Source organism: Desmodus rotundus, chromosome 10 (assembly GCF_022682495.2).
Source record: "Desmodus rotundus isolate HL8 chromosome 10, HLdesRot8A.1, whole genome shotgun sequence".
Classification (NCBI taxonomy): domain Eukaryota; kingdom Metazoa; phylum Chordata; class Mammalia; order Chiroptera; family Phyllostomidae; genus Desmodus; species Desmodus rotundus.
In genome coordinates this window covers 27,983,825-28,010,539 of record NC_071396.1, presented here as the reverse complement: position 1 = coordinate 28,010,539, position 26,715 = coordinate 27,983,825, and the positions used below count along the sequence as shown (strand labels likewise).

Sequence of the window (26,715 nt, the reverse complement as noted above, 5' to 3'; positions counted from 1 at the left end):
CTCTTAGAAGTCATACACGGTGTTATATTAACTTACTCAGACCCTTCCTGCTGCACGAGGTGGGAAACTTGGGCTCCTTCAAAAGTTCTTGCCCATTGGCCTACCTCAATACTTAGTGAAGGTTATTCTAGAGGATGTTAGTCCTCCAAAAAAGGGGGGGCCACAAGCGAGTGAAATGGGAGCTGCCACAACTCTCTGAGCTCAGTAGCATAGTGGGGACCCCTTCAACCCCAAACTCAGTGGACCCCAAAGTCCTTGTTCCCATCCCCTGGGTTTGGGACACGCTGAGAACGAAATTAATTGTTGGAGTCCTGGAGCCCGTTTTCTGGTGTGGACAATGAGACTCACAGCTGTGGCCGGTCCCGGCCTCACGCCTTAATCGCTTCTGTCCCCCTCCCTGCAGTGGACTTGGCCGTGGAGTGCGCCCATCAGGGAGTGTTCTTCAACCAAGGCCAGTGCTGCACAGCTGCCTCCAGGGTGTTTGTGGAAGAGCAGGTCTATGCGGAGTTTGTCAGGAGGAGCGTGGAGTATGCCAAGAAACGGTCCGTCGGAGACCCCTTCGATGCCAGAACGGAGCAGGGGCCCCAGGTAACTTCCCGACATGTAGGAACCCGTGGTGCGTGTCCGGGAGCAGAACCAGGCAGCCCCTCAGACCCTGGCCTGGGCCGCTCTGGTGCGCTGCAATTCCAGGGGCCCTCCCAATGCCGAAGGGGGGCTGACTTGCCCTCCCACTTAAAGCTTCTGCCAAGACACCGACCGACGGTACAATTGCATCTCCATCAGGTCTCAGTGTGGCTTTGAAATGGGGCTGGACACAAACACAAGCTTTGCTTTTTGCAGCAAATAATGCCAAACTCGGGGCCCCTCCAGGAGTGGGAGCTGTTCCCAGTCCATAAGGCCATGTGCCTGCACCCTCTGGCCACAAGACTGCGCCTTCTCTGAGCCACGAGGGTGCCCCGGAGAGAGCCCCAGGCAGAGGCTGTCTTACCTGGCTGGTCTCCCTGCAGAAGAGGGTTTGTAACCTGGCCACAGGGCAGCCGACACAGGCGGGGGCACAGCCTGGAGCTGCTGGCCTCAGCCTGGGTGCCCTCAGGCCCACGGGCCTTACAGCAGAAGGTGACTGAGAGAAACCACAACATCCCAGCTCAGGGAGCTCGGGGGTTGGGGGGGCCTGGTTTGAGAAGCCAGTGACAGAATGAAAATGATCATAACCACAGAGTTTTATAACCTCTTCCAAAGGGCACATCCTGTATCACTTTCTTACTCACCACGCAGTCCAGCCCATGGATAAATATTTAAAAGAGGGCAGCCTGACCATCCCATGCATTATTGAAATGGAGCTCGGCTGCAGCCCACTTCGCTTGCAACCAAAGACCTGCCGCGGCCACGAAGTTTCACATCCCGTGTCGGACTCGGCCGCTCGCCAGTCGCCCGCTGTACCGCGTGTTTCCACGGGACGTGCAGATCTGGGCACAGATTGGGCTCTGCGACCGCATGAAAGGTCACGCGCTCCTTCCATACCTCAGTTTCCTCGACTGGAAACTGGGAGTGATTGATGGCTATTTTGAAAATTTCAAGGCCCTGAGGATGTTGTTATTTTTTGAAAGCTGGGAGCACTAATAATGGCAGGGCCCCTGATTAAAGCAGCAATGAGTGTCCATGCGTGACTTGCTGGGGATGCAGTGGCTGGGGACAGAGGAGGCCCAGGTGGAAGAGGCGCGTTCTGGCCACGGTGCCTGCTCTGGCCGAGCCCCAACCCACACACTCCGTGGGCTCTCATGCCATGTGACCCTGGCGGAGAGCAGTATCTCTGCTTGCGGTCAACACTCCCCACTCCATCGGTGGCACGGAGGTTGTCTAGCGGCCTTGGCTGGGTTTTGGGTCTGAATACAAACCCGGCCACAAGTCATTATCCAATCCACCATGATTGTAAAGCTGATCCAGACCCCATGGGAAACTATGTGGGCGGGTCCTGGGCTAAAGGAAACTCTGTTACCCCCTCATTATTTGTAAGTCTCTTTCCAAGGCTCCGGGCTTGACTTTGGAAGCCGGATAGGGAAACCTCTTCCAAGATGGCAGATCCAAGCAGAATGGGTGTTGATTTCATCAGCGTTTTTGATGCTTCCACCGAAAGTCCTTTCTGAAAGCTCCCTTAAGCCGTCGGCCTCAGCATATTATTTTAGGATGCTGTTGGGGTTTCCCCCCACCCCCCCAAAGTGCTTTTTCATCTACGGTAATAAGATTTTACTCCGGGAGGACTACCAGCTGTCTAAATAGTCAGGTCTGTCTCACGCCCGGGAAACAGCTCTGTGACCTAGATCCTCGTTCACTGCAGGCAAACCACGGGCTGGGAAGCTCCAGAATCACTCAGATCTGTTTGGCAAGTGAGCTGCGAGGCGCATAAACATCACGCGGGCCACCTGGCGGGGCTGACCCAGCGTCCTTTCCCAGGGGGCCGAGGGCAGTCTTTGACTGGTCCTGCTGTGGCCGTATTCCTCTCGCATGGACCCACCAGGGAGAGTCGAGTCTGGATGTGTGTAGGGTGTCCGTGGGGACCCAGTACGGCCTGCAGGACAGCCGGGCGTGGGGCCTGGTCTTACGTGGCCAGAACCTGTAGTCCAATGAAGCCAGAAAAGCCCTTTTGGCCTCCCAGGAGGAGGTGCGAGTCACACCCGCAAATTTTAGCCCCAGACTCAGTCGACCCGGAGAGAAGTTGAGAAAGCCCCCAGGTATTACGGTGGCAGTTGCTAGAATTACATTTTTAAGTGTGTGTGCATCCACGTGGGTCAAACACGTGTAAAAGCCATTCCTAAGCCTGGTTCCTTCCCTTCCCCCGCTGGGCATCCCACATTCTCGGTTTCTCATGTACGGCTCTGTAATTTCTTTATGCGTCTGCTAGCACATGTGGATATATATTCTGATCCCCCCCCCAACCGTTTCTACCCAAAAGAAAACTGTGATATCTAAACCTGTCGTTCCTGCAAGCATTGCCGAGTTGCGGTCCAGGAGGGCGGGTCAGCGCAGGCTCTGACCAGCCTTGCAGGAGCTGGTCTGTTTCTCCCGTCTCACGCACAGAATGTGGGGGTTTGCCCCTCTCGTAGCTAAAAATGGCATCCCACTTGGCTTTCAAAAGCTTGTGTCTCTCACAGTGAGCAAGGTAGAACCTCTTGTCACGCGTTTAGAGGCCACCTATACTTCCTTTTCTTTCGGCGGTGCCCGTGGCTGGCATATTCTGCTGTGATATCGGTCGTCGTTTTTCTTACCACTTCTAGGAACTTTCTGCACACTAGACAGACTGGCTTTCTTTCTGTGATATGACTGGTGTATTTTTTTCTGTTTATTTTGCCCTTTGACTTTGCTTATGGTGTTCTTGCCTTTTTCTTCTTTTACATACTCAGATTTAGCAGGGTTTTTTTTGTTTGTTTCTGGATTTTGAGTCACGGAAATGCCATCAGCTGTCCAAGTTTGCGGACGCCGTCCTGCATGTGAGAGAATTTGAGGGCTTTTATGCTTTCATTGCCCCCGGTTCCGTCTTTGATCTATTTGGAATTTATCCTGGTAGGAGGTGTGAGGTCGGGATCTGCCTTGGCCTTTTAACACGTGACCCCACTTCATGAGTGAACGGGTCAAGTGACATGTATGGTTTATGCCCATAGCTTCTCACGAAGCCAACCCGTTCCCCAGAGACAGCCAACCCAATGCACCTTTGGGTTTGCTTTTTTTTTTTTTTTTTACTGAAATTTGTTTGAATGAAACCAGGTTTTCTATCTAAAAATCTCAGCTATAACAAACCTGTCAAAGCTCTCTCTCTCCCTCAGTCACAGAGGAGGGGCTAGCAGCAGGGTCGTGGTTAAGAACAGACCCCCCACAGATTTGGGGGAGAGGACCAGTGGGGGTGCAGAGGCACCCTGCACCCTGAGACAGTCTCCCGAAGGGGTGCATTTGACAGCTGGTTGGGCACCACGCCCACAAGCTGGGTGTTAGGCTGGTTGTACAGGACACACTCTGGCTGGGGAGACCACTAGACCAGATGGTGGAGCCTTTCTGGTGAGCTGGCTCCCCATCCACCAAGGAGCAGCCAGCCCCTCCAGCTCACCTGGAGCCTCATCCACTCTGTCTCCGGGGATGCTGGGTCAGGTGGGTGGCTTTCATTCTCCCTTCTCCTCTGCACCACGGACGGAGACTTCCAGCAACTGTTCCCCTGACCCATGGTGCCCTGTGAGCAGGATGCCACGTTGCCAGACATAACACACAGCACCCAGTTAGATTGGAAGGTCACATAAGTAGTGAATACATTTTTAGCATAGCTATCTCCCAAAGACGGTTTGGGAGATGCTCCTACTAGAAAAATCACGTTTCAGAAATTCAGATTTAACTGGGTGCCCTGTAGTTTGATTTGCTAAACCTGGCAACCCTAGCAGGATACGTAGAGTTGGAGAACAAATAATAAGACCGCTCAGGTCTTGTTTTACCCACAGGTTTACTTAGTAGCAAGGAGCGGTCAGACGTATGGACAAACCCCACACCTGGCAAGGGGGAGCCGAGCCCGTCTCCCAGCTCTCTCCTGCCTTGAAGAGCCTAGAATTGTACATCAGGAACAGTTGCATCCAAGGCTCATTTGTTCTGGGAATTTACGACTTGCCAAGAACATTTAGGGGCAAGACAGCTGACCCTATTGAAGGCCACTTCCTCCTGTTGTGTTCTGTAGATTGACCAAACCCAGTTCGACAAAATCCTGGATCTGATCGAGAGTGGGAAGAAGGAGGGAGCCAAGCTGGAATGTGGGGGCTCAGCCATGGAAGACAGGGGGCTCTACATCAAGCCCACCGTCTTCTCAGAAGTCACCGACACCATGCGGATTGCCAGAGAGGAGGTACCGGGGCTGTAGGCAAAGCCGCGGCGGCCCTTGGGGCCTGGCACTGGGCTGGAGAGGAGGGGATACTGGGCTTTTCCTACGTGGGGACTGCTCTAGAGCTCAGTGATTCCAAGTGGCTTTGTGAGGGGAGTGTTTTTCCTGTCTGGTGTGTTCTTTTCCCTTTCCATTGGGGTCCTTAGGGAAGCCATCTTGGCCCCCCACCCCCCACTTCTGGAACTCCTTAGCCCTGTATGGAGAGTACAGAGGATTCCCTAACTCCTCTTGTCCGCTCATCTCTCATCATCTCTAGGGAACAACAACCTCTATCCATTTTCTCACACGTCTTGGAGCGGAAGGCTACTGCACTCATGTGTTCCACCTGGAATCGTGGGTTTAGGGCCCAACCTTGCCTTCAGTCTCTGGGGCTGAAGTTAAAGGACAAGCGTTCATTCAAAGAATGCGTCACAAATAAAATTCTCTCTTGAGATTTTCCATTATGAGCATCCTTGGAAATGGTGTTAGCTTAGGCGTCCCAGTAGGGGTGAACCTCTAACTTCATCTATCCATCCCGCTCTGAATCCTGACAGAAACCAGTTCCCGCCCCGGTGCCAGTGGTCAGACCCCGGGATGAAAGAGTGAATCACTGCCAAGGGCATTTTATAGATTTTCTCCTTGAGATTTTTATGGGTTACTAACACTACCATGAATCCTAACCCCCAGCTCTTGAACCCCACCCCCAGCACGACAAGAGCTCCTTGGGAACGCAGGAAGGTATTCAGCAGGTTGGCACCAGCCTGCAATGTTCTGATTGTACTGCACAGTGAATCAACTCCAACCTCCCTTCAAAATTAACTTTCTGTGTTCAGCCTTTAGCTCTTGCTTTTCCTTTTCTTTGCTGTGTTGTCGGCTCCCTCCCCTGGGAGTGTGGCAGAATCATATTGGGGCATCTTCATTGGTGGAAAACACACCTCCAAGAGAGGTCAGGGCACACGGTCCTCCAGCTGTGCCTGTGCACCCCCTTCGAGACAACTCCCCAAGAAAAATGTCCAAGGATTTGCCTTTTGCACATCTGAGCATGCAAGGGCCCCTCCAAAGCCCGACGCCCTGATGTCAGTGAGAGATCCGACACCCAATATATACTTTGGGTTATAATTTCTTATTCCTGTTTTATTTGAACCCTTCCCTTCAGGTGACAACCAACATGTAGCTAAAAATGTCCTTGAATGTGACTTTCCTGTCCATTTATGGGGTTTTTTTGTGCACGGGAGCACTTAAGGTGTGAGGCAAGGCACGCGACAAGGAAATGCCTGTGTGTGTTACTGGGATGCGCCTCTCACTGCCATTCCTGCATCCATCCTAGATTTTCGGGCCAGTGCAGCCAATACTGAAGTTCAAAACTATCGAAGAAGTCATCCAAAGAGCAAACAGCTTGGAATACGGGCTCACGGCAGCCGTGTTCACCAAAAACCTTGACAAAGCCCTGAAGCTGGCCTCTGCCTTGGAGTCTGGCACTGTCTGGTGAGTAGCGGGCGTGTGTTTCTGCTCTGCGGAGCAGCTGGTTTGCCAGCTTCGGGGCTCACGTGTTAACAGAGAGCTTTACAGGCCAAGCTCTGTCTTTGCACGGCTGGGTCCTCACAACCACCCTCTGAGATGGGTACCGTTATCGTCTCCATTTTATAATTGAGGAAATGTAGGCACAGAGAGATGGAGTGGCCTGCCTGGGGTCACACAGCATCACACAGCTAGCACGTGGCAGAGCAGAGCTCAGGGCCGGCCCGCCCAGCTGCAGTGCCCCTCCAACTTCACCCCCTCTGGCTTTATGTTCTTATTCTGATTGGAAGAGCAACTCATGCTTCTGTGCGAAGTATGCATGAAAAATCCCTGCTTCACCAATAACCCTACCGATTACAGTATTTTCATCCAGAAGGGCATATTAGGTGATAAGGGTGAACTGGGCTCGGAGAGGCTGAGTAATAAGGCCCAAATCCAACAGGTGAGCAGCAGGAGAACTTTGAGATCATTCTGTCCATGTCAAAGCTAATTCTTACTCCTCTACACCATGATTTTCCTTTCCTTCCCTGTCTCCTTGCCACCCTTCCTATAAAGTGAAAGCTTTATACTTAAGGACATTCAAATCTCATTGGTGGGAAGAATGAGAAGGTGAAAGGCGAAAGCACACCATTACCATGATTAAAACTGTGACAAAAAGTCGTTCTTTCAGCAACGCTCTGCATGGAGCCCCTTGCAGCCAGAACGCCCGGGACCCGGGCGGGCACCTCCAGGTAACTGCGAGCGTCTTCTCCTCCTCTCTCTAGGATCAACTGCTACAATGCCCTGTATGCACAGGCTCCGTTCGGTGGCTTTAAAATGTCGGGAAATGGCAGAGAATTGTAAGTGTTTCTGTCCCTCCACGCCTGCTGGCAGGGTGAATGTGGTGCTCCAGCCTGTCTCTGCGTGTCCCTCGGGGGCTGCTGTGTCACCACGTCTGGTGGTCCTCTCCCTGTGGGGCTGGTCCTGGATTCCCCCACCTCTCTCCCCCTCCGCCCTCCCCTTCATGCTCTGCCCTGTTGGGCCCCAGGACCCGGCTGCGGCCTCGGCTCTGCGTCTCTGAAGCACCGATGATGTGTGGGCACGTTCAGTAGATACGCAGTGGACACGAGGGCGTGGGCAAAACTAGAAAAGTGCACTTTTTGCCAGACGTAGGACGTCGTTACTCAAACCCCTGGCCCTCAGCAAGGAAGACAGGCTCTCTCCCAGGCTGGGCTCTGGCTCTGCCTGGCATCAGCAGAGGCCCCAGGGACAGACCTTGGGCATCTTGGCTCCTTCTCGGTGCCTCGTCAGGAGGCCTGTGTGACATCTACTGCTGGGAGTCCTGGTCCCATCAGACCCCCAGTGTACTCCTTCCTGGTTCCCTTTGGCCTTTTTTTTTTTTTTTTAAATTTATTTTTTAGAGAAGGGAAAGGAGGGAGAAAGAGGGAGAGAAACATCAATGTGTGCTTGCCTCTCACACGCCCCCTACTGGGGACCTAGCCCACAACCCAGGCATGTGCCCCGACTGGGAATCGAACCAGTGACCCTTTGGTTCACAGGCCGGTGCTCAATCCACTGAGCCACACCAGCCAGGACCCTTTGGTCTTGCCCATGGGGCACACGTGGTCATGCATCTTCCCTGATCGGCTGCCTTCAGCCAATCAGGTTGGAACAGCTGGGGGACCAGCACAGCCCTCCCACAGCCAGAATTGCAGTCCCCATAACAGATGTCTTTAGATGTCGAAGCAGCAGGAAGGGTGTGTGGGACCCACCTGACTCCCAGTGTGTACTGACTCACACGGACTACAGCTCCCTGTCCTCACCCACGTGACCTCTGTGTCCACCCCCCTGATGATGCTTCCAAATTCTCAGCGCCCCTCTGCCTGGCACAGAGCAAGGCCGGCGGGTATCCACTGAACACGGTCCGTATTTCTGCTGATGAGCCAGTCGGGACTTTTTTGAACATCTGGGTTTTTTTTTTTTTTTTGACCCTTGGCATGTATTTTCCCAAGGCTTTTGATAAAGTACTTTAACATAACTCACAAGGAGCCTGGAAAAGGACTTAAAAAACAATTTCCATTTTCAGTTGTCTCTAATTAATGTCTTCACGTTGCATGAAGTTCCCCTTTTTGCTGCTGGAACGCTGGATGGTGGATTCCATGGTTTTCCCCATCCCTGGCCGCCCAGGCCGGGCTGGCCATCTGCCGCCCACCCACGGGCCCTCCAGGACCTGTTCCTGCACAGGTCTTGAGAAGAAGCCTGCAGTTTCTCTTCCTTCAGGGTGCTTTTCTTAGTTTTTTGCTTTGCTTTGCAATGAAAGTCATACAGTCACCAAAAAAACTCCACACAAGCCCCTGGCTGGTGCAGCTTAGCTGGTTGGAGCATCATCCCGTAGACCAAGAGGTGGTGAGTTTGATTCCTGGTCAGGGCATGTATGAGAAGGCAGCCAATCAATATTTCTCTCTCACATTAACCCTTCCTCTCTCTCTAAAAAGCAATGAAAAAAAATGGCCTTGGGTGAGGATAAAAAATTTTTTAAAGGTTATTGTGCATTTTCTATGCACATACCAGTTGCAGATATGTGTGTTCTTCTCTGCTTCCAAAGGAAACGGGAGTGAACTACTTCTTGCTCTTAAGGACGAGTTTTGGATGCGCTATTTGTTTTAGTGGTGGTCTCCTAGGATGGACTTTTGTGTTATTTCCGAGTGGTTTTGCTCTTACCAGTCATGCTGACGTTTGCCCCTGTGCATGAATCTTCACCCACCAATGGGGGCCGTGATGCTGGAAAGGGTCACCGGGGCTCTGCCTCACACAACGCAGTGATGTTCACCACAGACGCTCGCTCAACGGCTGTGGCCACTCTTGCGTCCAGTCCGTGCTGACACCTCCTCCCCTGGCTGCTCCCCTAGCCTCATTCTTCTTACAGCTGGTCCCAAGCTGTGAGCTCTGAGGCCAGTCCAGGCCCTCTGTGTCCCTGGCCCTCGTGGATCCTCTGGCCACCGCTCAGGCTGTGGCACTGAGCCTCTGCCTCTTCCATGTCTCTGGTGTCTTCAGCGAAAAGTCATAAATCCAGAGTAATTCACCTTTTTTTTTATTTGTATTATTTTTTAAAAGATTTTATGTATCTATTTTTAGAGAAAGGGGAAGGGAGGGAGAAAGAGAGGGAGAGAAACATCAGTGTGTGGTTGCCTCTCACACGCTCCAAACTGGGGACAGGGTATGCAACCCAGGCTCATGTTCTGACTGGGAATCGAACCAGCAACCCTTTGGTTTGCAGACCAGCGCTCAAGCCACTGAGCCACAGCAGCCAGTGCTCTTTTTTAAAAAAATCCTCACCTGAGAATATGTTTACTGATATTTTAGAGAGAGAAGAAGGGGGAAAGAGAGAAAGAGAGAAATGTCAGTATGAAAGGAAACATCGATCAGTTACCTCCCATACGTGCCCTGACCAGGGATTGAACCTGCAACCCAAGTATGTGCCCTGACAGGGAATCGAACCCACAACCTTTTGGTGCTTGGGATGATGCTCCAACCAACTGAGCCACCCGGCCAGGGCAACCTGTTTTTCTTTTCTCTTTTTCTTTTCAAGCCCCTTCATTTCCTAAAGGCAAACCCTAGTCCTTCTGAATATTTCAAAAGCATCACACACACAAATTTTAATATTTAAACTTAAGTTACACATCCAGTTACTTAAACCTGCACCCAGGGGGCACAGTCCTGGCTATTATTCTATTGCGCACTTTGGCATTTTGCATGAATTCCAAATGGCCCCGCGGATCAAACGCATCGAGCACGAGAACGCGGTTCCCGGAGAAGGGCTGAGCGGCATACCCAGTTTGTACGTCCCTCTTTTTTCTGGTCACAGAGGTGAATACGCGCTGGCCGAATACACCGAAGTGAAAACCGTCACCATCAAGCTGGACCACAAGAACCCCTGAGGGAAGGGCGGGCTCTTTCCTCTGACATCTGCCAGCTGAATGTGGCCCATCCAACCTGCCGAAGAAAAAGTGCTATTTCTGACCTTCCTGGCCCACTTTCTTCTGGAGACCTTTCCACGCGATGGGAACGATATTTTCTTTTCCTCTCCCACATTCCTGTTGGGGGTGATGTTGCAGTCCCGCCTGAGGGTGGCGCTATTGGGTATTTCCCTCTTCCCTTTTCAACCCCGTCCGCTGAGACGGTAACGGGGTTGCAGGCACTGCCAACAGGAAGTGGTATTTGACGTATCCAGCAGTCACTTAAAAATGCTTCACTGATTGTACTTTAGGAAGAATTAGGAGAAGCCTCCCTGTACGCTCTAAAAACAGGGCCCAGTACTTGCGGGTCCCTCAGGGTTACCTGCCCTCAGAACAAGCCCTTCCTTCCGTTTAGTTTAGTTCCAAAAACGAATAGTACTGAGTTAAAAACAAACAAACAAACAACCCAAAAAACCCCAGAATTGCAAGGATCCAAGGTGGGGTGCTCTGGGAAAGCAAGTACTGCAGAAGGTTACTGAAAGTCTTGACTGTGAATGGACGTGGGAAGGACAACATCTTGGCATTGACCTTGGGGCTCAGCTTAAAACCAATACTGCCTTTGGAACTTGACCAGACCACCGGCCCAAAGAGCTTATTTAAAACCATGTCCGGGTCTACCTTCACCAAGGCACCATTCTTAGGCAGAAAGCATTGCTAGTGTGTCTCTCGGCATCACCGCTAAGCACCCAACACCCTCACACAACAGCAAAGCAAATCCTAGGATGATTAAGTCCCGCATTTCACGAACCAGAGCTGTAATTCGCTTTTACAAAGTATGCATTTCCACCACTTGGATTCGTGGATGATTCGCCTGGGCCATTTTCCTTTTCCCCACTTTAGATAAGTAAAACGTAGAGGTTACGAAGGCTGCTGTTATAACATGGCCCTGGTTTCTTCAAGTCCTATTTGGTATTAATTCATGATTAATCAGCAAATAACACCCAGCAAATAACATCCTCGGGGGAGCTGGATTTCCTTCTAAAGCGGCCTGATGTCTGCCCTAACAGGTTGTGACTTTCTCATTTCCTCTTTGGGCAATTACTGTTTTAACTCGGAAAACGGAAGGGGTCCCGTATAGCGTTCAGAAAACAAAACCAGACTTCCATTGGGGTCTCTTAAGAATCAAAAGCAAACGCTTTTGACTGTTATTAGCTAGTACTTTGCTCATGGTGCTTCTGTTTCAGAATTCCATTATGTTCGAGAATTACACTGGGGGAGGGACGGTAATAAAATGAAGGTCAATGTCCAAACCAGTGTAGGTATAAAGCAAGTCCTGTGTGAAATGGGGTTATTATTCCTGCCAGAAATACGCAACACACCCTTCACTGTCTCCTCCACACCAGTGAGCACTCATCACTTACACTGTCGGTAAGTTGTTAAATCAGGATCTGACGCATACACTGAATTTTCAGGATTTTTATCTCGAGCAATTATTGACACTAACCTTCATAGTGACACATTAGAGGGTTCTTATTCTTCCATTGCACAATAACGCCTTTACTATGAAACGGTACGTTATTTATAATGGGTATAGTTAATGTATCTTTTTATAGATGTAAGTAAACAGAGGTGGTATATTTAAACCTCCTGTAATATACTGTATTTAGAAATGGAAATCTATACAGGATTAGATTTCGCTTCTTTGAAGGTTTACTTCTGTGGTATGGTTTAAAAATCTTTTGGCCTGGGGATTCTGATCCTAACTGCAGACTGTGTTAACAATGCAATAACCTTAAAATAAAGCTGGATATTTGAGAAATGTCACTTTTTTTTTTCATTTAAGGACCCGATCCATGTTCATCCTATGGATGACCTTTGTCTTTTTTTAGACCTTCTGAACAAAATGGCTTCTGTTAAAGCAGAATCGATAACTTAAGAACAAGATAACATTGGTTCAATTGATCAGGCCGAGACTGGAGCCTGAGTGTGAAATCCCCTTCCAGGCTTTGGAGGTTGACCAGGCAGTGAGCTCAGAGCTCAGCCTTAGAGGCTCTGCATCTTAGTTGGTAAGATGTAAGCTGTCACTGAAGCTTCCCGAGTCTCTTTTTACCATGAATTGATAGGGATGCGAGTGTGGACAATGGCGGGGAACATTGCGTGGGCATGTAGGGTATGCCCAAGTCTCCATTTTTGTCCCTTTTCTCCATGAGGACTTAGGTATTTGGGTTTCATTTGCCTTAAGTTTCTAAGGCTTCAAACAAAGCAGCCTCAGTCACCGAGTCGCAAGCTGACACTGAGGTTGGACCAAGAACATCCCCGGTCCTTGGTTCCGTTCCCCCATGTTCAACCCGTGCATTTCATGTTGAACGTCTAGACCACTTTGGCCGTGCCATGACAGAACTCCACCCTTTAAGAGAAAATTTAAGGGACACTTGGGTCAGACACCTTGTGATGGAAGCACTCATGGATGCATTGATGTGTTTAGAAACCTCCAATTTCTCAGTCTAAATGGGAACAGGAAATTCTAGGGAAATGACTTCTCCTTCACCAGTGTGACCCTCTGAAGGGAGTGACTCTGGAGACACAGATCAGCTGTTGTGTGTGCATGTGTGTGTGTGCCTGCAGGCACTTGTGCGCCTTCCAGGGGTGGGCACAGGAGGTGGGCACCCTCTCTGAAGGCCACAGCTCTGGAATGCCCCAGCCTCTCGCAATGGTGAATGAAGCCATTTTAATATCCTTGCTCCCAGCAGGTGGGTGGCCTGAGTTTGAAAGTGGATAATGAGGGACAATGAAAACAGTGTTCATGGAGGAAAATCTGAGGAAACTGAGTACCCAGCTGAAAAAAAGGAAAAAAACAAACAAACCAGGACTGGAAGACAGCAAGGCGCGCAAGGCAGTCACGATGCTTTCAAGCAGGCAAAAATGTTGGATCGGGGGTGTGGGGGTAGCTTCCAGCTGACCCCACCTTAGGAGGGGTCATTCCAACGTGAGGCACTGAGATCAAGGTAGGATGTGCAGCACAAGTTAGAGAACCAGGGGTCATGAAGAAACCTTCCCCAGCAGATCTGTGACTAACTCATTCTAATGGATCGAGTTAAGCGCTGCGATAGAACCGACTCGAAAGAGGCCGCCTGTGCGTCAGGTGTCCCGGCTGTTTTCTGCATGGCAGACATCCCTAGCCTTTTCTCCCAAGCTCATTTCAAAGCGAAGTTTCCAGAGTTGCCAGAATCTGCAATGCCCACGTCTGCTCCCGTCCCTGTCTGCCCCGGCACTGGGCGTGCGCTTCCTCGGAGCACCGCTAGATGGCGCAGCCGCACGCCCCGAAAGCTCAGTACCGCGGTGGTGGGGCTCACTCAGCAAGCACTGCGGCCACCACGCCCTGCAAATTATTAGGGACTCTTCCGCGGCCATCGTGCTGCTGTTTCTTTTGTTTGTTTGTTTGTTTGTTTTTCCAGAATGGAATTAGGATCGCACTGGTGAGGACAGGATTGCAAAACCACCCGTTCTTCTGGAAGGGCACCCCGTGGCCGGAGATCTGGAGTGGCAGCTTCTTAGGAGCAAAGCGAAGCTGCCCCGCGGTCCCCTAGGCCGCCAGGGGCCCAAGGAGCCGCTGAAAAGTGGCGCGTGTCCGCGAGGTTGTGCGGAGGCCCTCCGGCTGCTCCGCATTCGTGAAATGCCAGACAGGGTAGTGGAGATTTGTCTCGGTGCCTTGCGCTATAATCCTTGGAATGTCCGAGTCAGAACGTTGCATGCGAGGAGCCTTGAGCGCGGTCCAAGCAGGCTTCTCTTTCTCCCCTGGGCACCCGCAACCGAACCGGACGCCCGCCTGCAGCGTGAACGTGCATCTTTACGCCCTGCGCTTCAGTAATGGCCTCCACAGTGCGATGGGCATGCTTGGATGGGGCTGCCACAGCATCGATCGCCAACAACCCACCATGTTTCACCTACACTTCCCCCAAAGAACTCCAGTTTAAAATAATTCACCCAATAGTGGCATAGGGGTATGCACCCATAACTAAATGAGCAGATTCACGTAATGGGAGGAGCGCAGTTTGCAAATGATACCGCTTTAAAAATACAGATGTCTATATATTGCCCAATGGAGTTGTGCACAAGTGAACGTTCCCTGTCTTTTTACTATTTCCTGCCAGAGCGTACGGTCAACACACACAAGTCAGAGGGGAGCCCGCGGGTTTTGTTGCGGAGCGCAGTGAAAACTGGATCGGGCCAAGAACTGGCCCATCCTATGGCTGCGCCGGCCCCGCGGGTACCCAAACCTGGGGGGGACGTCGCATCAGAACAGCCCGGGGGCCCTATCGTCTCCAGGGCAGGAGCGGTGAATTTGATCGCCTCCGCTTGCCAGCTAGGGAAACTGAAGCAGGCCAGCCCGGGGACTCCTCCTGAGGGTTCCGGGAGAAGCAGCGGCGGCCGATCCTCGCTCTGTGCGCTCTTTGCACCGCCCGCGTGCCCGCCTCCCGCCCTCCCCGCCCGCCGGCGGCCGCAGGATTGAGGAAGTGCGTCTGGGCTCGGCCCGGCCCCCGCGCTCGCGGCCGGAGCGCAGGGGGCGGAGGGCAGTGGCACCGCCAGGCCCCGGCCCGCTGGTGTCCCCCCGCCCCGCGCGCCTAGCCCAGTCGCCGTCGCCTCCGCCTCAGGTAAGCGCTGCCCCAGCTGGTGCCCCGCGCCCCGCGCCCCGCGCCCCGCCCGGAGTCCTAGCTGCAGTCTGCGGCCGGTCCGCGTGGAGCCCTGGGCCCCGCAGCTCAGGCCGGCGCCCCAGGGGGCCGCAGAGGGCGTGGGGCGACCCTAGCCTCACGCCCCGCTCAGACTCCAGGCAGCCGGTGCGGTGGGGTTGTGCGAGGCTCCGGATCGCAACCCCGAGCCCCGCGCGGGACGGTGCCGGGGCGGGGGGAGCAGAGGCAAGAACCCAAAGTAGGAAAACAACCAGGGTGTCTACATGTCTTTTCAACCTTTGAGGAAAACCCCTTCCTCCAACTTGGAGCAGGCGTGGGAGCGCGCGTGTGCGCGTGTGAGTGCAAGTGCGTGTGAGTGGGAAGGCGCTGGCAGGAGTCTCTCTTTCCCGGGGGGTGGCCTGGTGATGCGGGAGGCCCCAATGGACCCAGCACACTGTCGCCCTCCTAAAAGGCGTGCTCCGTGCCCAAGCGTCCAGTCTCTGGTCCAGTAACAACCACCATCTCATGGGGTCTCTCTGAGTGACCTTCCCTGACAGGGGTGCGGGGGCGAGGGCTGTCGGGGAACAGGAGGAGTCAGGGAAGCCAGGAAAGAGAGAGATAGTGATAGAGAATATGGGGACCTCTGAGGATCAGAGAGGGACGGTGAATGAGGAGGACTTCTGTGGCCAGCACAACTGGCCCCTTCACAGTTGCAGGCTGCAAAGCTTTTGCCTCAGGCGGGTGGCAGAGGGACAGAGCAACAGAAGCCTCTCCCATTGTCCCCGAGCTCTCTGGGCATTATAGACGCACAGTTTGGGGCAATATTAACATCCAATGCCTTTTATGATCTGACTTATCTTTGCTGACGTCCTGAAAGAATAAAGAAATTAAATTAAAAGCACATATCTGAAGCTAATACAAAATGTTGGATGCGAATGAAATATGCAATTTTTAAAAAGGAAAAAAAAGAAACAAACCTTAAAGCTGATCTTGGGGTCTGCCAAACCTCCCCCCCCCCTCGTTTTCCACCTCTGGGGGAGGGGCCCCAGCATCAATGCTTTGGCTCGGTTGCTGGGACTTAGCCTCCATCGCGTCCCCTCACCCCTTGAATTTGGTCTGTTAGAAGTCCTGTTGCGTCGACCTCTAAAATGTGTCCAAGTCCCTGGGCCTCTTTCTCACAGCATCTGAGTCCTCCCCAGGCACCACCCCTTTCGTGTGGCAGCCAAAATGATGTTTTAATTTTTTTAAATAAGCGAAGCCAGTGGTGCCATTCCTCTGCCTGGAACCCTTCCATAGCTTTCCTTGTGAGCGGCAAGAAGTCCAGGAGATCTCCCCTGTGCACGCCCAGCCGATCTGGCCTTTGTCGCCTCAGACCCGCTGGCCATTGCCCCAGCCAGCCTGGCGCGTCTCGCTCTCCCACACACGGTCTCTGCTGCCCGCTGAATCTACCTGGCCAACACCCCGTATAACCCAGCCTCTGTCTCTCTCACATCCCGCTGTCTGTGTTCTTCTTGGGGTCTCCACTGTGTTCCCATGTTACCTGTCGGACTTCTTTAATTCCCCGGAGGTGTTAACTGGAGCTCCAGGGGTCAGAGACTCTTCCTGTGCACCTGCCATGCGCACTGCTGCACCTGGACTCCCAGCACCGTCCAGGAGGTGCCGAGGTCCTACAGGCACAGTGACCAATGGCGAGTGGGCAGCCTCAAGTTCATTGTGCTTTCATTACCCTGAAGGGCTTCAGCTCTCAAGCCCTTGGGTGTTCATCTGGGATTGAGGAGCACCCATTTCTTGGGTCTGCAGGTCCATGATATTTTGAGGTCTGGGAATGCATCAAACATACTTTGTAGGCAAGCCAGCCCTGACCAAGCCAAGCCAAGGGTCGCAAGGGATGTCTAGGACCGTGGGCCCACCCTCTCCACCAGGCTTCTGATTCATAAACAAGCCAGGTGAGGTGAGCATGTTTAACATTCTCTTAATTTGCACATGTCCCCCAACTCGTTGGTACCGGCAGTCCCGGTAAAGCCTCCTGAGCAAACCAGGTGAGCAGGTCCAGAATCGCCTGTGTGTCTTTCTTACCTGGGCTCTCCTGGGCTGCTATACATCTCGTGAACTCATGAAGTTCACTCTTCATGAAAGGGCCCATAAAAACATTTGTAGAATGAGTGCCAGGTTCCTTTCCCCCCTGCCCCCCCTTTCATTAAGTATTTGCGTTGATTCATTAGGACGGTTAGAGTTGGCAAAAGAAAACTGGTGAGGTTAAAAAACTTGCTAAAATAATGATCACTGCAGAAAAGCTCTTGAAGTTCTCTTTAAGATGCGTGTGCCATCAGGGAGAGAAACACGTAACTTACACCCATGATTTGTGGCACTGGCCTGATCCCAAAAGAAGCGGGAAGAAGCAAAGATCCGTGGATGGCCTTGAGCAAAAACTCCAGTTGCTTCATCTTAAAACTTCTACCTTAACGTCTAAGCCAAAATACAGATTGTAATTGCAAACTGCTCCAGAGGCAGAAGCCTCCACTGGTAAAGTGATTTTCAAAAGGAAACTGAAAATGGAAAGGGGAACAAAACATACTGGGTGAGGGTTGGCCTAAACTATTTTAAAGGGTTTTTTTTTTTTTTAAAGTAAACACACGATAGGATAAGGCTTCTGTTTTCAGGAGGAATGTCTGCCAGCATTTGGATTTCTGGAGTGCGTTAGGTGTATGGGTCAGCTGATTTTAAGAAGTGTTTAGAAGTGGATAGCGACTGTTCTCCTTGGTTTCTAAATGTTCCTGGAGCCTTTATTTTAAAGCAGAGGTTCCGTTTTGCTGCTTCTCCCTGTCCCTGTCTCAAGTTCAGGGCCACTTCCACAACCTGCTCACCGGGGAGACAGACACCACGCCTGCCTTCCAGCACTGATATTCTGAGCTCGTTCATCACAGGGCAGGCAGGAGACCTGCTGGCCTCCCCACCCCCCGCCCCCCGGCTGTTATTGTCAGTAGGAACCACTCTGGCCCAGTTGCAGAAGTCTTCAAACCACACAGCAGCCCAGAGAGGTTGCCCGGGTGGGTGCATGTCTATTTTTAATAGATGAGAAAACTGAGGCACATGTAAGTTTCACCTTGGGGTCTCCCTGTGGCACGTGACCGAGATAATTCAAGACTTTGACCTTCATACTGTGCTTTTTTCTTCCCGTATTGTCTTGGACACTATTTATATGACCTTCATTTATTTTTTTAACTATACCATCACTCCCCATTTCCGAGAACAGTTACTAATTATCCCCTACTTCACATGCAGTGTAGAAAATACACAAACACGAATAGAAACACAGGCATTTCACGTGGTAATGTGCTTCACATCATGCAGTCTACCCCGTGCCAGGCCTGAGCTGGGCCTGGGTCTTGCCCTCAAGGTGCTTCTGGTCATTTAACCACCATAGCAGAGTGGGCTGTTATGTTGGGGGGCCCCCTAGTCTCAGTGGAGAGGGCAGCCTCGTTGGTCTTAAAAGAGGAGTCTCCCTTTAACTCAGTTTCTCTTGATAATGCGAACTGTTTGGGCTGGACCACTCTTCGTGGTGGGCGGCTGCCCTTCGCAATGTAGGATGGAGAGTACGGTCTCTGACCTCTACCCACTAGGGGCCAGCGGCACCCCTCCCCCAGCTGTGACAACTGGAAATGCCATCAGACATTGCCCAATGTACCCTGGGGGCAGGCCCAGTCTAGGGGACCCACTTTGCTTACCCCTGGGGCCCAGACTGATCTGGCTTCACAGCCGGTACCCACGCCATCTGGAACTCTTCTCCTTGCGACTGTTGCCTGATGGCCAGTTTGGAATCATGCCCACATCTGGACTTCCAGAAGAGTCTGCCCTGAGCAAAGGCCTCATGTGGCTCACAGGAGCCTCATTTAGTTTTCTTGGCATCACTGTGTAAGTGACCGTGACATGTGTCGGTGGAACAATGACTGGACCCTTTCCCAGTAGGTGCTCTGCCGTTTTGGGGGGTTCCTTCCAGATTCTTCTCAGGTGGACACGATTGGAGCCCAGCTGGGGGGCGAGGTGGGGGATCTCTGTCCTTTCACTGTCCCCACCTGACCAGGTGTGGCTGTCTAGACAGACTGTGAAGAGGGACACCACTTAGGAGAGGGAAAATACCAACAAAGCAGTAGAAATATACGCAAGTATGCAGGAAGACACCTGACAATGAAGAACAGCTTCCTGATTTTATGGTGGTTTCTTTTTTTCCCACCAGAAGAAGACAGCTGGCTTTCTGCTCGGCCGTGACCGTGAGCCCATGCCTCAGACCTCCCCTCGGGCAGCAGTGGCAGTGACCGCAGCCAGCACTGACACGGGAGAGCAGCCACCCCGAGGGTTGATGGCTGGCATGTCGCGGCGACCGCCCAGCATGTACTGGTGTGTGGGGCCGGAGGGGTCAGCCGTGTGCCCGGAGCACGCCATGGACACACAGAACGGTAAGGGCAGGCTAGCACAGCCTGCCAGGCCTGACCCACACGGAGCCGGGGCCGCGCAAGGACAAGGGGGGTTCAACGGGAGGGTCTAAAATGCCAATTCTGTGGTGATTTGTTGTATTATAAAATACATCGTGGGATTCTCACTTAAATTTTACAAATTCGGGGGCTGTGGGACAAAATTTAACATGAACTCAAAGATCTTTTAAGAGTCAGGGTAACCCTTCATGTTAGTGAAAAAGATTCTTTTAAAGGAGGGGATTTGAAGGGAGAAAATGCAGACAACTGTAATTGAACAACAATTAAATAAATAAAGGAGGGGATTTGATTTCGTTTTGTCATTATAAAAGGAATTCATGTTTGTTAAAGAAAAATTGAGAAAAAGGGAAGTAGGAAAAAAAGTCACCCAGAGTCCCACGGCCCCCAACACAGGGACAAGTGAGCCTCTTTGCGTCTTGTCTGCTTCTCTGGCCTTCACGGAAGTTGTCTCCCCTTTAGTGACTCATGCCCTGCCTTTTCCTCCCAACCTTGCATCGCTCACCTAACTCACATGGATCAACCGAAAGGCCATTTGAGAGCGTAGCACTCTCGAAAAGGATTAATCTAATCCTTACCCTCCTGTTGGACATTTTGGGACATTTGGGTTGCTTCTAGTTGCTCCCTGTCACCAAAAGAGCAAGCATTTCCATCTTTTTGAGATTATTTCTAGAAAATAGATTTACAGAAGTGGGATTTTGAGTTTGAACATTTTTTTAAAAACCTTTGTTTATTTATTTTTAGAGAGAGGGGAAAGGAAGGAGAAAGAGAGGGCAAGAAACATCAATGTGTGGTTGTCTCTTGCACGCCCCCTACTGGGACCTGGCCTGCAACCCAGGCATGTGCCCTGACTGGGAATCGAACTGGCGACCCTTTGGTTTGCAGCCTGTGCTCAATCCACTGAGCCACACCAGCCAGGGACGAGTTTGAGCATTTTTAAGCCTCTTTCCACGTATTGCCAGATTTTCCACTTGAGTTACACCACTTTTCACATCAATAGGATGTCACTGGTATTGTTGCAAACAATAAATATTTGTTAAATCCTCAGTACATGCCAGGCACTGTGTTCAGTGCCTTATGATATAATCTCATTTTATCCTCACAACAACCTGTGGAAATGGTACTTCTAGTCCCATTTTTATAGCTGAGGTCTAGAAGCTTGGTCAAGGTCAATAATTTGTAAGTGACAAAACTGCAATATATAAACTCTGTCTTAACCCTGGAACTCTCTCATCCTTAAAATCTAGACCATCCTGAAGAGTTTGAGAGGGCCCATGCGTTGGATTTGAGAGGGCCCCTGTGTTGGGTTTGAGAGGCCCATGTGTTCATATTCTCAGTAGTGTAAGCCATTCAGCATTGTACCTGGCTCAGCAAACATTTAGCTCAGTTGCTTGTGTGTTTTTTCTCCATCGAGAATGTCCAAGGACTACCTAGGGTGGTGATTCTGGAAGATTCCTTTGCGCAAAAGTCAAACTATGAAATGGGAAAAGAATTTGCTTCTGGACTCGCCTGGCACTAAATGTTCTCAGCGTATTTGATTTGCATCTTTGGAAAACTTATTTTTCTTCTTTTTAGCAGTTGCTTATTACAAAGGTCTTACTTTAGTAGCATGAGATCAAAGCAACGTGGGTGGTCAAATGCTACATCAGATTTGGGGGCAGCGCCCTAACCTTTCCAGCGCGCCCACAGCTCCGTTGTCCCACCCGCCTCTCCTCCTAGAAGTCCTGAGGAATGAGGGTGAGGGCAGGGACGTTGGGGCCCTTTGGGCCTGACTGTGTCATCTGAAAAAGCCCCTAGGGAGGCACTGCCCTGTCCCCCTCCTGGTAGAGAGCTGGTCTCAATGACTGCTTCTCCACCCTGGTCCCCAGACTCACTGGGGAGCATCGAAGCTGCCGATACCAGGCACCACCACCCAGACCCACAGGATCAAGCTTGTGGAGGGTGCGGGGAGTGGTGGGAAGGGCAGGCATGCGCACTTCCTAAAAGCTCACCTCGCAATCACGATTCTTCTGTGCCTCTGGGTGCAAGACCGGGCTGGTCTGCACGGTTTGGGTCCCATAGAACAACACCCCTCAGACTGCGCAGTGCATGTAGAGTCTTTGGGGATGCAATTCAGAGTCACATCCTGTCGGTCTGGGGCCCCAAGAGTCTGCATTTCTAACAGGCTTCCCAGTTGTGCCGAGGTTGTGGCCCACCGACCAGGTGGCCAGGGACCCCCATGGATTCTTACCGGTCCTAGGGAGCTAGGCTGATGGGCCCTGGGCAGACCCGGAACCAGCCCAGCCTCTGGGCGTGATGCGGACAACCCCCATTCTTACCCCTTGGAGATCTGTGTCTGAACTTTACCCTGCTCTTGTAAAGAGTAGGGTCCTTGTCCCTGAAAGACCAGGTTGGAAGGAACAGGCTCCAGAAGTCTTTGCTGCCCCAGGGCCTCTTTCCCAGTTACATCTCAGGACTCCCACCCCATGCTCTGAGTGAACCTCCAGGACCCACACAAGGGTGAGGGAGCTGATGGGAATTGATGGGGCCGCCTCCCCTAGATGCTGTTCTGGGTGCTGGGGGTGGGATGCCGGCAGGAGAGGTGATGTCTTATAAACCCTGATTCCAGGGAAGGGCTGAGGTAGGGGGCCTAACACATGAGCCGCCGAGTTGAAGAAGATGAGAGGAAAGCGGCCTGAAATGCATGGGAAAATTCTGTCCTATGGCTTAACCTTACAGAAATTGTAGTCTCTATTAAGGAATGACAATGATAATTGAATGTTCGTACCAACTTCTATGAAGAAGGTACAAATCGATGCTCGTACCCAGAGAATTGAAACGTCCTGCAGCAGAAAGCAGAGGAGCTAAGCATGGGAGCCCTGTCCTGGGCCCCGCCCCCCAGGGGTGAAACCCAGCAACATCCCCTCGGATGGCAACAGGCTGCTTCCTGCAGCCACCCGTGGAACCCCGCTGAGAGCGATGAAAACCTGAGGGCCAAGGGGAACCCACTCCTGGTCGCCTGCCCCGCCCCTCCAGGGGAGAAGGGTGTCAGTCACCGGGGGGACCTCTGCAAGCACCGGGAAGGCTGCATCCATTTCTGGTGGCTCTGGGTTAGATCGCGTCTACGGAACTGCCTGTTAGCCAACGCGGTGGGCACTTCTCCCCCTGTCTGCTCAGAGCCCACCTGGGGATCGGGATTGTTCCCAGGGGCATTGGTCAGGCCCGCCCTCACTTCCTAGTCCTGGGTGACCTGGGCTGAGGGGCTCACCCTCTCTGAAGCCTGGTCCAGACAGACACGACGTCAGAAACAAAGAGCGTTCGGTCTCGACCCCCAGGCCAGCGGATGGCTGGGGCGCTCTGACGCTCGTGCCGCCGCCGGCACCTCTGCGCCAGGCGACCTGTACTCCCTCCGGGGACTGAGGCACAAGTGGGGAACGCAGAAACAGTGGCGTGCTGTCCCCTTCTCCCCTAGGCCTTGGCCAAAGCAATTCACATGGAGGGCTCCCTCCCTGGGGAGTCCCAGGCTCCGCTGCTGATTCAGGCAGCCCGGAAGAATCCGTACTTGCCACCCCACCCACCCCAGTAGCAGTTGGCGGGCCTTAATTCATTAAAATGAAACGTATCTTATTTATGTATTTGTATTTACTTACTTCAGTAGCCAGCAGGGCCCTTTCCTCACGTAAAATCTCTAGCCTGGCCCCACTGATCTTAACCTTGACCCCAGAGCTCTGCAGGCCCGACTTTAAAACATCCCATGCTGAGTATCATTTTCACAGGACGTAAATATGTACAGCAAGACCCCAGCCAGGGGACAGGTCACAGCCGGAGAGCAGCACGGTCTTGCTGTGGGGATTTTGGCCACTGCTTGCTCTTTGCTCATCTGTGAGGTTTAGGTTTTCTGGGGTGAAGATTTGTAGTTGCTGCTGTTGTTTTGGGTTTTTCTGTCTTGTTTTGCTTTGCATTCGTGTGGCCACCAGTATGCAAAAGTAATTGCAGTATGGTATTGCAATTTATTTTTTAAAATGTTGCCTCTTTAAGTGCTGTTTTTTTGTGACCAGAAAGAATCTAGCCAGCACACCTCGGGGCCCACATCCAAAGTCAAGTTGGTTCAACGGGCCTCTTTCCCTTAATTCCTTTCTGGAACAGATTGGGAATATTTGATTCAATGAGCCTGGAGCTGCTCCTGGGACAAGGGAGTCCCACCCGCAGCCAACAATGGGCCTCATGCAGCCCAGGATGGTTGTGAATGCGGCCCAACACAAAATCAGAAATTTACTTAAAATATGATGGGACTTTGGGGGATTGCATGTCGCAATGTATTTAATATGTGTCCCAAGACAACTCTTCTTCTAGTGCGGCCCACAGATGCCACAAGGTCAGACACCCCTGTACTTCTTCCTAGGTCTTGTCCTCAGCAGCAGAGCTGGGGTCCCAGGGGAACCCTCCTCCCCATCCCCCCAATCCAGTCACTAGTCTCAGCCCAGGGAAGACTAGTCCAGACCTGACTCCCAGCTCTGCCCAAGGAGAAAGCTGACTGCCAGAAAAAAACCCATAATACTCCATGTAGGGGAGCTCTTGCCTTTTAAAAATCCTTGTGAGATGACATGCTTTGGAAATGATAAAGTTCTTGTAATCCTTCCAGGTAGAGTTTGGAAAAAGAGCTCAACTCTAGTAAAGCCTATTTCTACTTTTGGGTTTTGGGGGAAATGGGCGTGTGTGTGTACAAACGTGTTTTTTTTTCACACGGCTACCTGTTTTGACCGCACGCCTCTCCTTGCGTTTGTTTAGAATGTTCAGCCTGTCAAAGGCCTGTAGTGCCAGGTGGTCTGAGTGTGCCCGTCCTGTGTTTGTGCTGCACAATTGTGACCCAGGAAGGAATGTCGCAAGCTTATTAGCGCTGGCTCCTTGCCAGCAAGCCCTGGGCCAGGGCTGCAGGGCAATCTATTTTGACAAACAAGCCATTAGACATTCTTGCCTCCTCTGACACTGGTCAGAGTGGAAAAACCTGTCCAGCCAGCTGAGGTGAGGCTCCCTGGAAAGTAGAGAAGTGAGGAAAGTTCTAGATACTTTAGGCCTCGGTGAGGAGACTCTCTTCTGGATGTGGAGGCTGAGGGGTGGGGCTTGGACAGACACACCCCCCACCTCGCTAGGCCAGTTCAGAGCTTCAGTGGCCGGTCTCCCAGAGCTCCGTCCTCCACCGGACTCAGCATGGACCAGAGGAGGGGAAGGAATGTTCCAGAGCGTCTTCAAATCCCAGGTTTTTACATGGCTACTTTCAATGTCCTTTTTTTTTTTTTGCCTTTCGTGTTTTCACATCGGTGTTCAAAATCACTTCTGACTATCAGAGCCAAGTGGTTTACTCAAGTAGGGCCTCTTCTTGCCTTCTAGAAATAGAAGTGGGAAATAGGCAGAATAGGAAGTGCCCCTTGAGCTGTAAGAAATCCTGCAGGGGACGCACACATGTTGATGGGTCCCTTTTGGGGTGTAACTGCCAGCCCCTATCCTTGAGGCCGACATCCTGTTCCTGCCTGCCAGGCTGTGTCCCCGCCCATCAACGGGGTGCCCTCTGCCAGCCTGGCCACAGGATAAGGGGTCTGTACAGAGGGGGGGTGACGGGGAGGGAAGCTGAGAAGGGACTGAGGCGTGGGAGATAGGGCTGTGGGCGCCCATCCGTGGGGGCTGCAGTTCAGACCGCTGTGTTTCAATGCAAGCGAAGATGTGGCCAGCTATGGAAACTCTTGACTTGATGTGACTTGTTTTTTTAAAGATTTTATTTATTTATTTTTAGGGAGAGGGCAAAGGAAGGAGAAAGAGAGGGAGAGAAACATCAATTGGCTGCCTCTTGTATGTGCCTGGACTGGAGACTGAATCTACAACCCAGGCATGTGCCCCAACCGGGAATAGAACCGGTGACCTTTCACTTTGTGGGCTGACCCCCAGCCAACTGAGCCACACTGGTCGGGACTCAATGGTACTTTTAACATTAACCTTAATCTGAGGCTTAGGTCCTGTCCTGGTTATTCGTCCAGAATATGCTTTATTACCTCCAGCCCCGGGGAGCCGACCACCTCTCCAACAGCACCAGCCTTTCTATGGGAGACTCCATGAGGAAGCTGAGGCTACAGGAATGGGTCCTACTCTCTCTGAGTAGCTCCTAGGCCTCTCGGCATCCCCTCACCCCTTCCTGGACATGACTAGAAAGAGGTGCCTCGCCCTCCAAACTGTGGAGTATGAGTTTCACTCCCATTTCCAGGAGCCCCAGTGAATGAAAATAGGGACTTCCAGAATTCCTCAGAAACCCCAATTATGAGTACTTTCACCATCCTGGCTGGCCCTGTGTCCAATTTGTCCAGATTCCATTTAGCCATTTGTTAATTACTCAGTGACATTTGCCATAAAGACAAGAGAAAAAAGCAAAAACAGACACATGCCTAGTAAGCCATACAATCCTCCTGAGCCCATGCCTGTGAGGTTACAGAAGGAATCACACATTAGTGAAACATTATGATTTCCACTGTAAAAAACTATTTGGGGCCCTGGCTGGTGTGGCTCAGTGGATTGAGCACCAGCCTGCAAACCAAAGGGTCGCTGGTTCCATTCCCAGTCAGGGCACATGCCTGGGTTGCGGGCCAGGTCCCCAGTAGGCGGCGCATGAGAGGCAACCGCACATGATGTTTCTCTCCCTCTCTTCCTCCCTCCCTTCCCCCCTCTCTAAAAATAAATAAATAAAATCCTTTAAAAAATTTTAAAAAAAGAAGACTGGTTTGGGATTGCACTCCATCTTGCTAATTCTTGCCAGAGCTGTGCCTAGCAGTTTTTATGTCACCCGTCATTCATCATCCGGCGCCCAGGGCACGGTGCCAGGTGTTGGTTTAAAATCACCTACCTGGTCATTCCCAGAGAACCAAGAACGCAAAGAACTCAATTTTGGCACTTCACATTTATCAGAGACTTAAAGAGGTTTCAAGCCATTGAAAAGTTGTAGTCCGTTATTTCGAATATGGACCCAGCTGATGATACAAATTGGAGGTTAGATTTTGAACATGCGAGGAAAAGAACAAGACTCTTACAGTTCCTTTCAGTAGCTCATTTGGGACCTGTGGTAGCCAGGTGGGCTCTTAGAGACAAGTGGGGGGCCACAGGTGGCCCACACTTGTGCGAGTCAGAGGTGGGGGAGCATCAGGGCAGGCCCCTCAGTCTGCTCCGCCTGCACCCCAGTTCTGAACATCAGCAGGCCCCAG

General features: G+C 51.8%; 2 protein-coding genes across 5 annotated transcripts in view; both read left to right on the top strand.

Annotated features, from left to right (window-relative positions):
- Window positions 1-12,143, top strand: part of ALDH1A3 (aldehyde dehydrogenase 1 family member A3) — a 32,353-nt gene extending 20,210 nt beyond the window's left edge. Inside the window, exons 9-13 of the mRNA XM_024561748.3 lie at window positions 404-588; window positions 4,709-4,873; window positions 6,216-6,373; window positions 7,171-7,245; window positions 10,251-12,143. Of these exons, the coding sequence (XP_024417516.1) occupies window positions 404-588; window positions 4,709-4,873; window positions 6,216-6,373; window positions 7,171-7,245; window positions 10,251-10,323 (656 nt within the window). The 3' untranslated portion in view covers window positions 10,324-12,143. The remainder of the gene's footprint in view (window positions 1-403; window positions 589-4,708; window positions 4,874-6,215; window positions 6,374-7,170; window positions 7,246-10,250) is intronic.
- Window positions 12,144-14,861: 2,718 nt separating this feature from the next.
- LRRK1 (leucine rich repeat kinase 1) overlaps window positions 14,862-26,715 on the top strand; it is a 101,636-nt gene continuing 89,782 nt past the window's right edge. For 2 of the 4 annotated variants that reach the window (XM_053912669.2, XM_071219451.1), the window contains exons 1-2: window positions 14,862-14,993; window positions 19,243-19,462. In XM_053912669.2, the coding sequence (XP_053768644.1) occupies window positions 19,285-19,462 (178 nt within the window). In that variant the 5' untranslated portion in view covers window positions 14,862-14,993; window positions 19,243-19,284. Of the gene's footprint in view, window positions 14,994-19,242; window positions 19,463-24,596; window positions 24,732-26,715 lie in introns of those variants that run through there. The other 2 variants (XM_053912668.2, XM_053912671.2) reach the window with 2 other exon arrangements.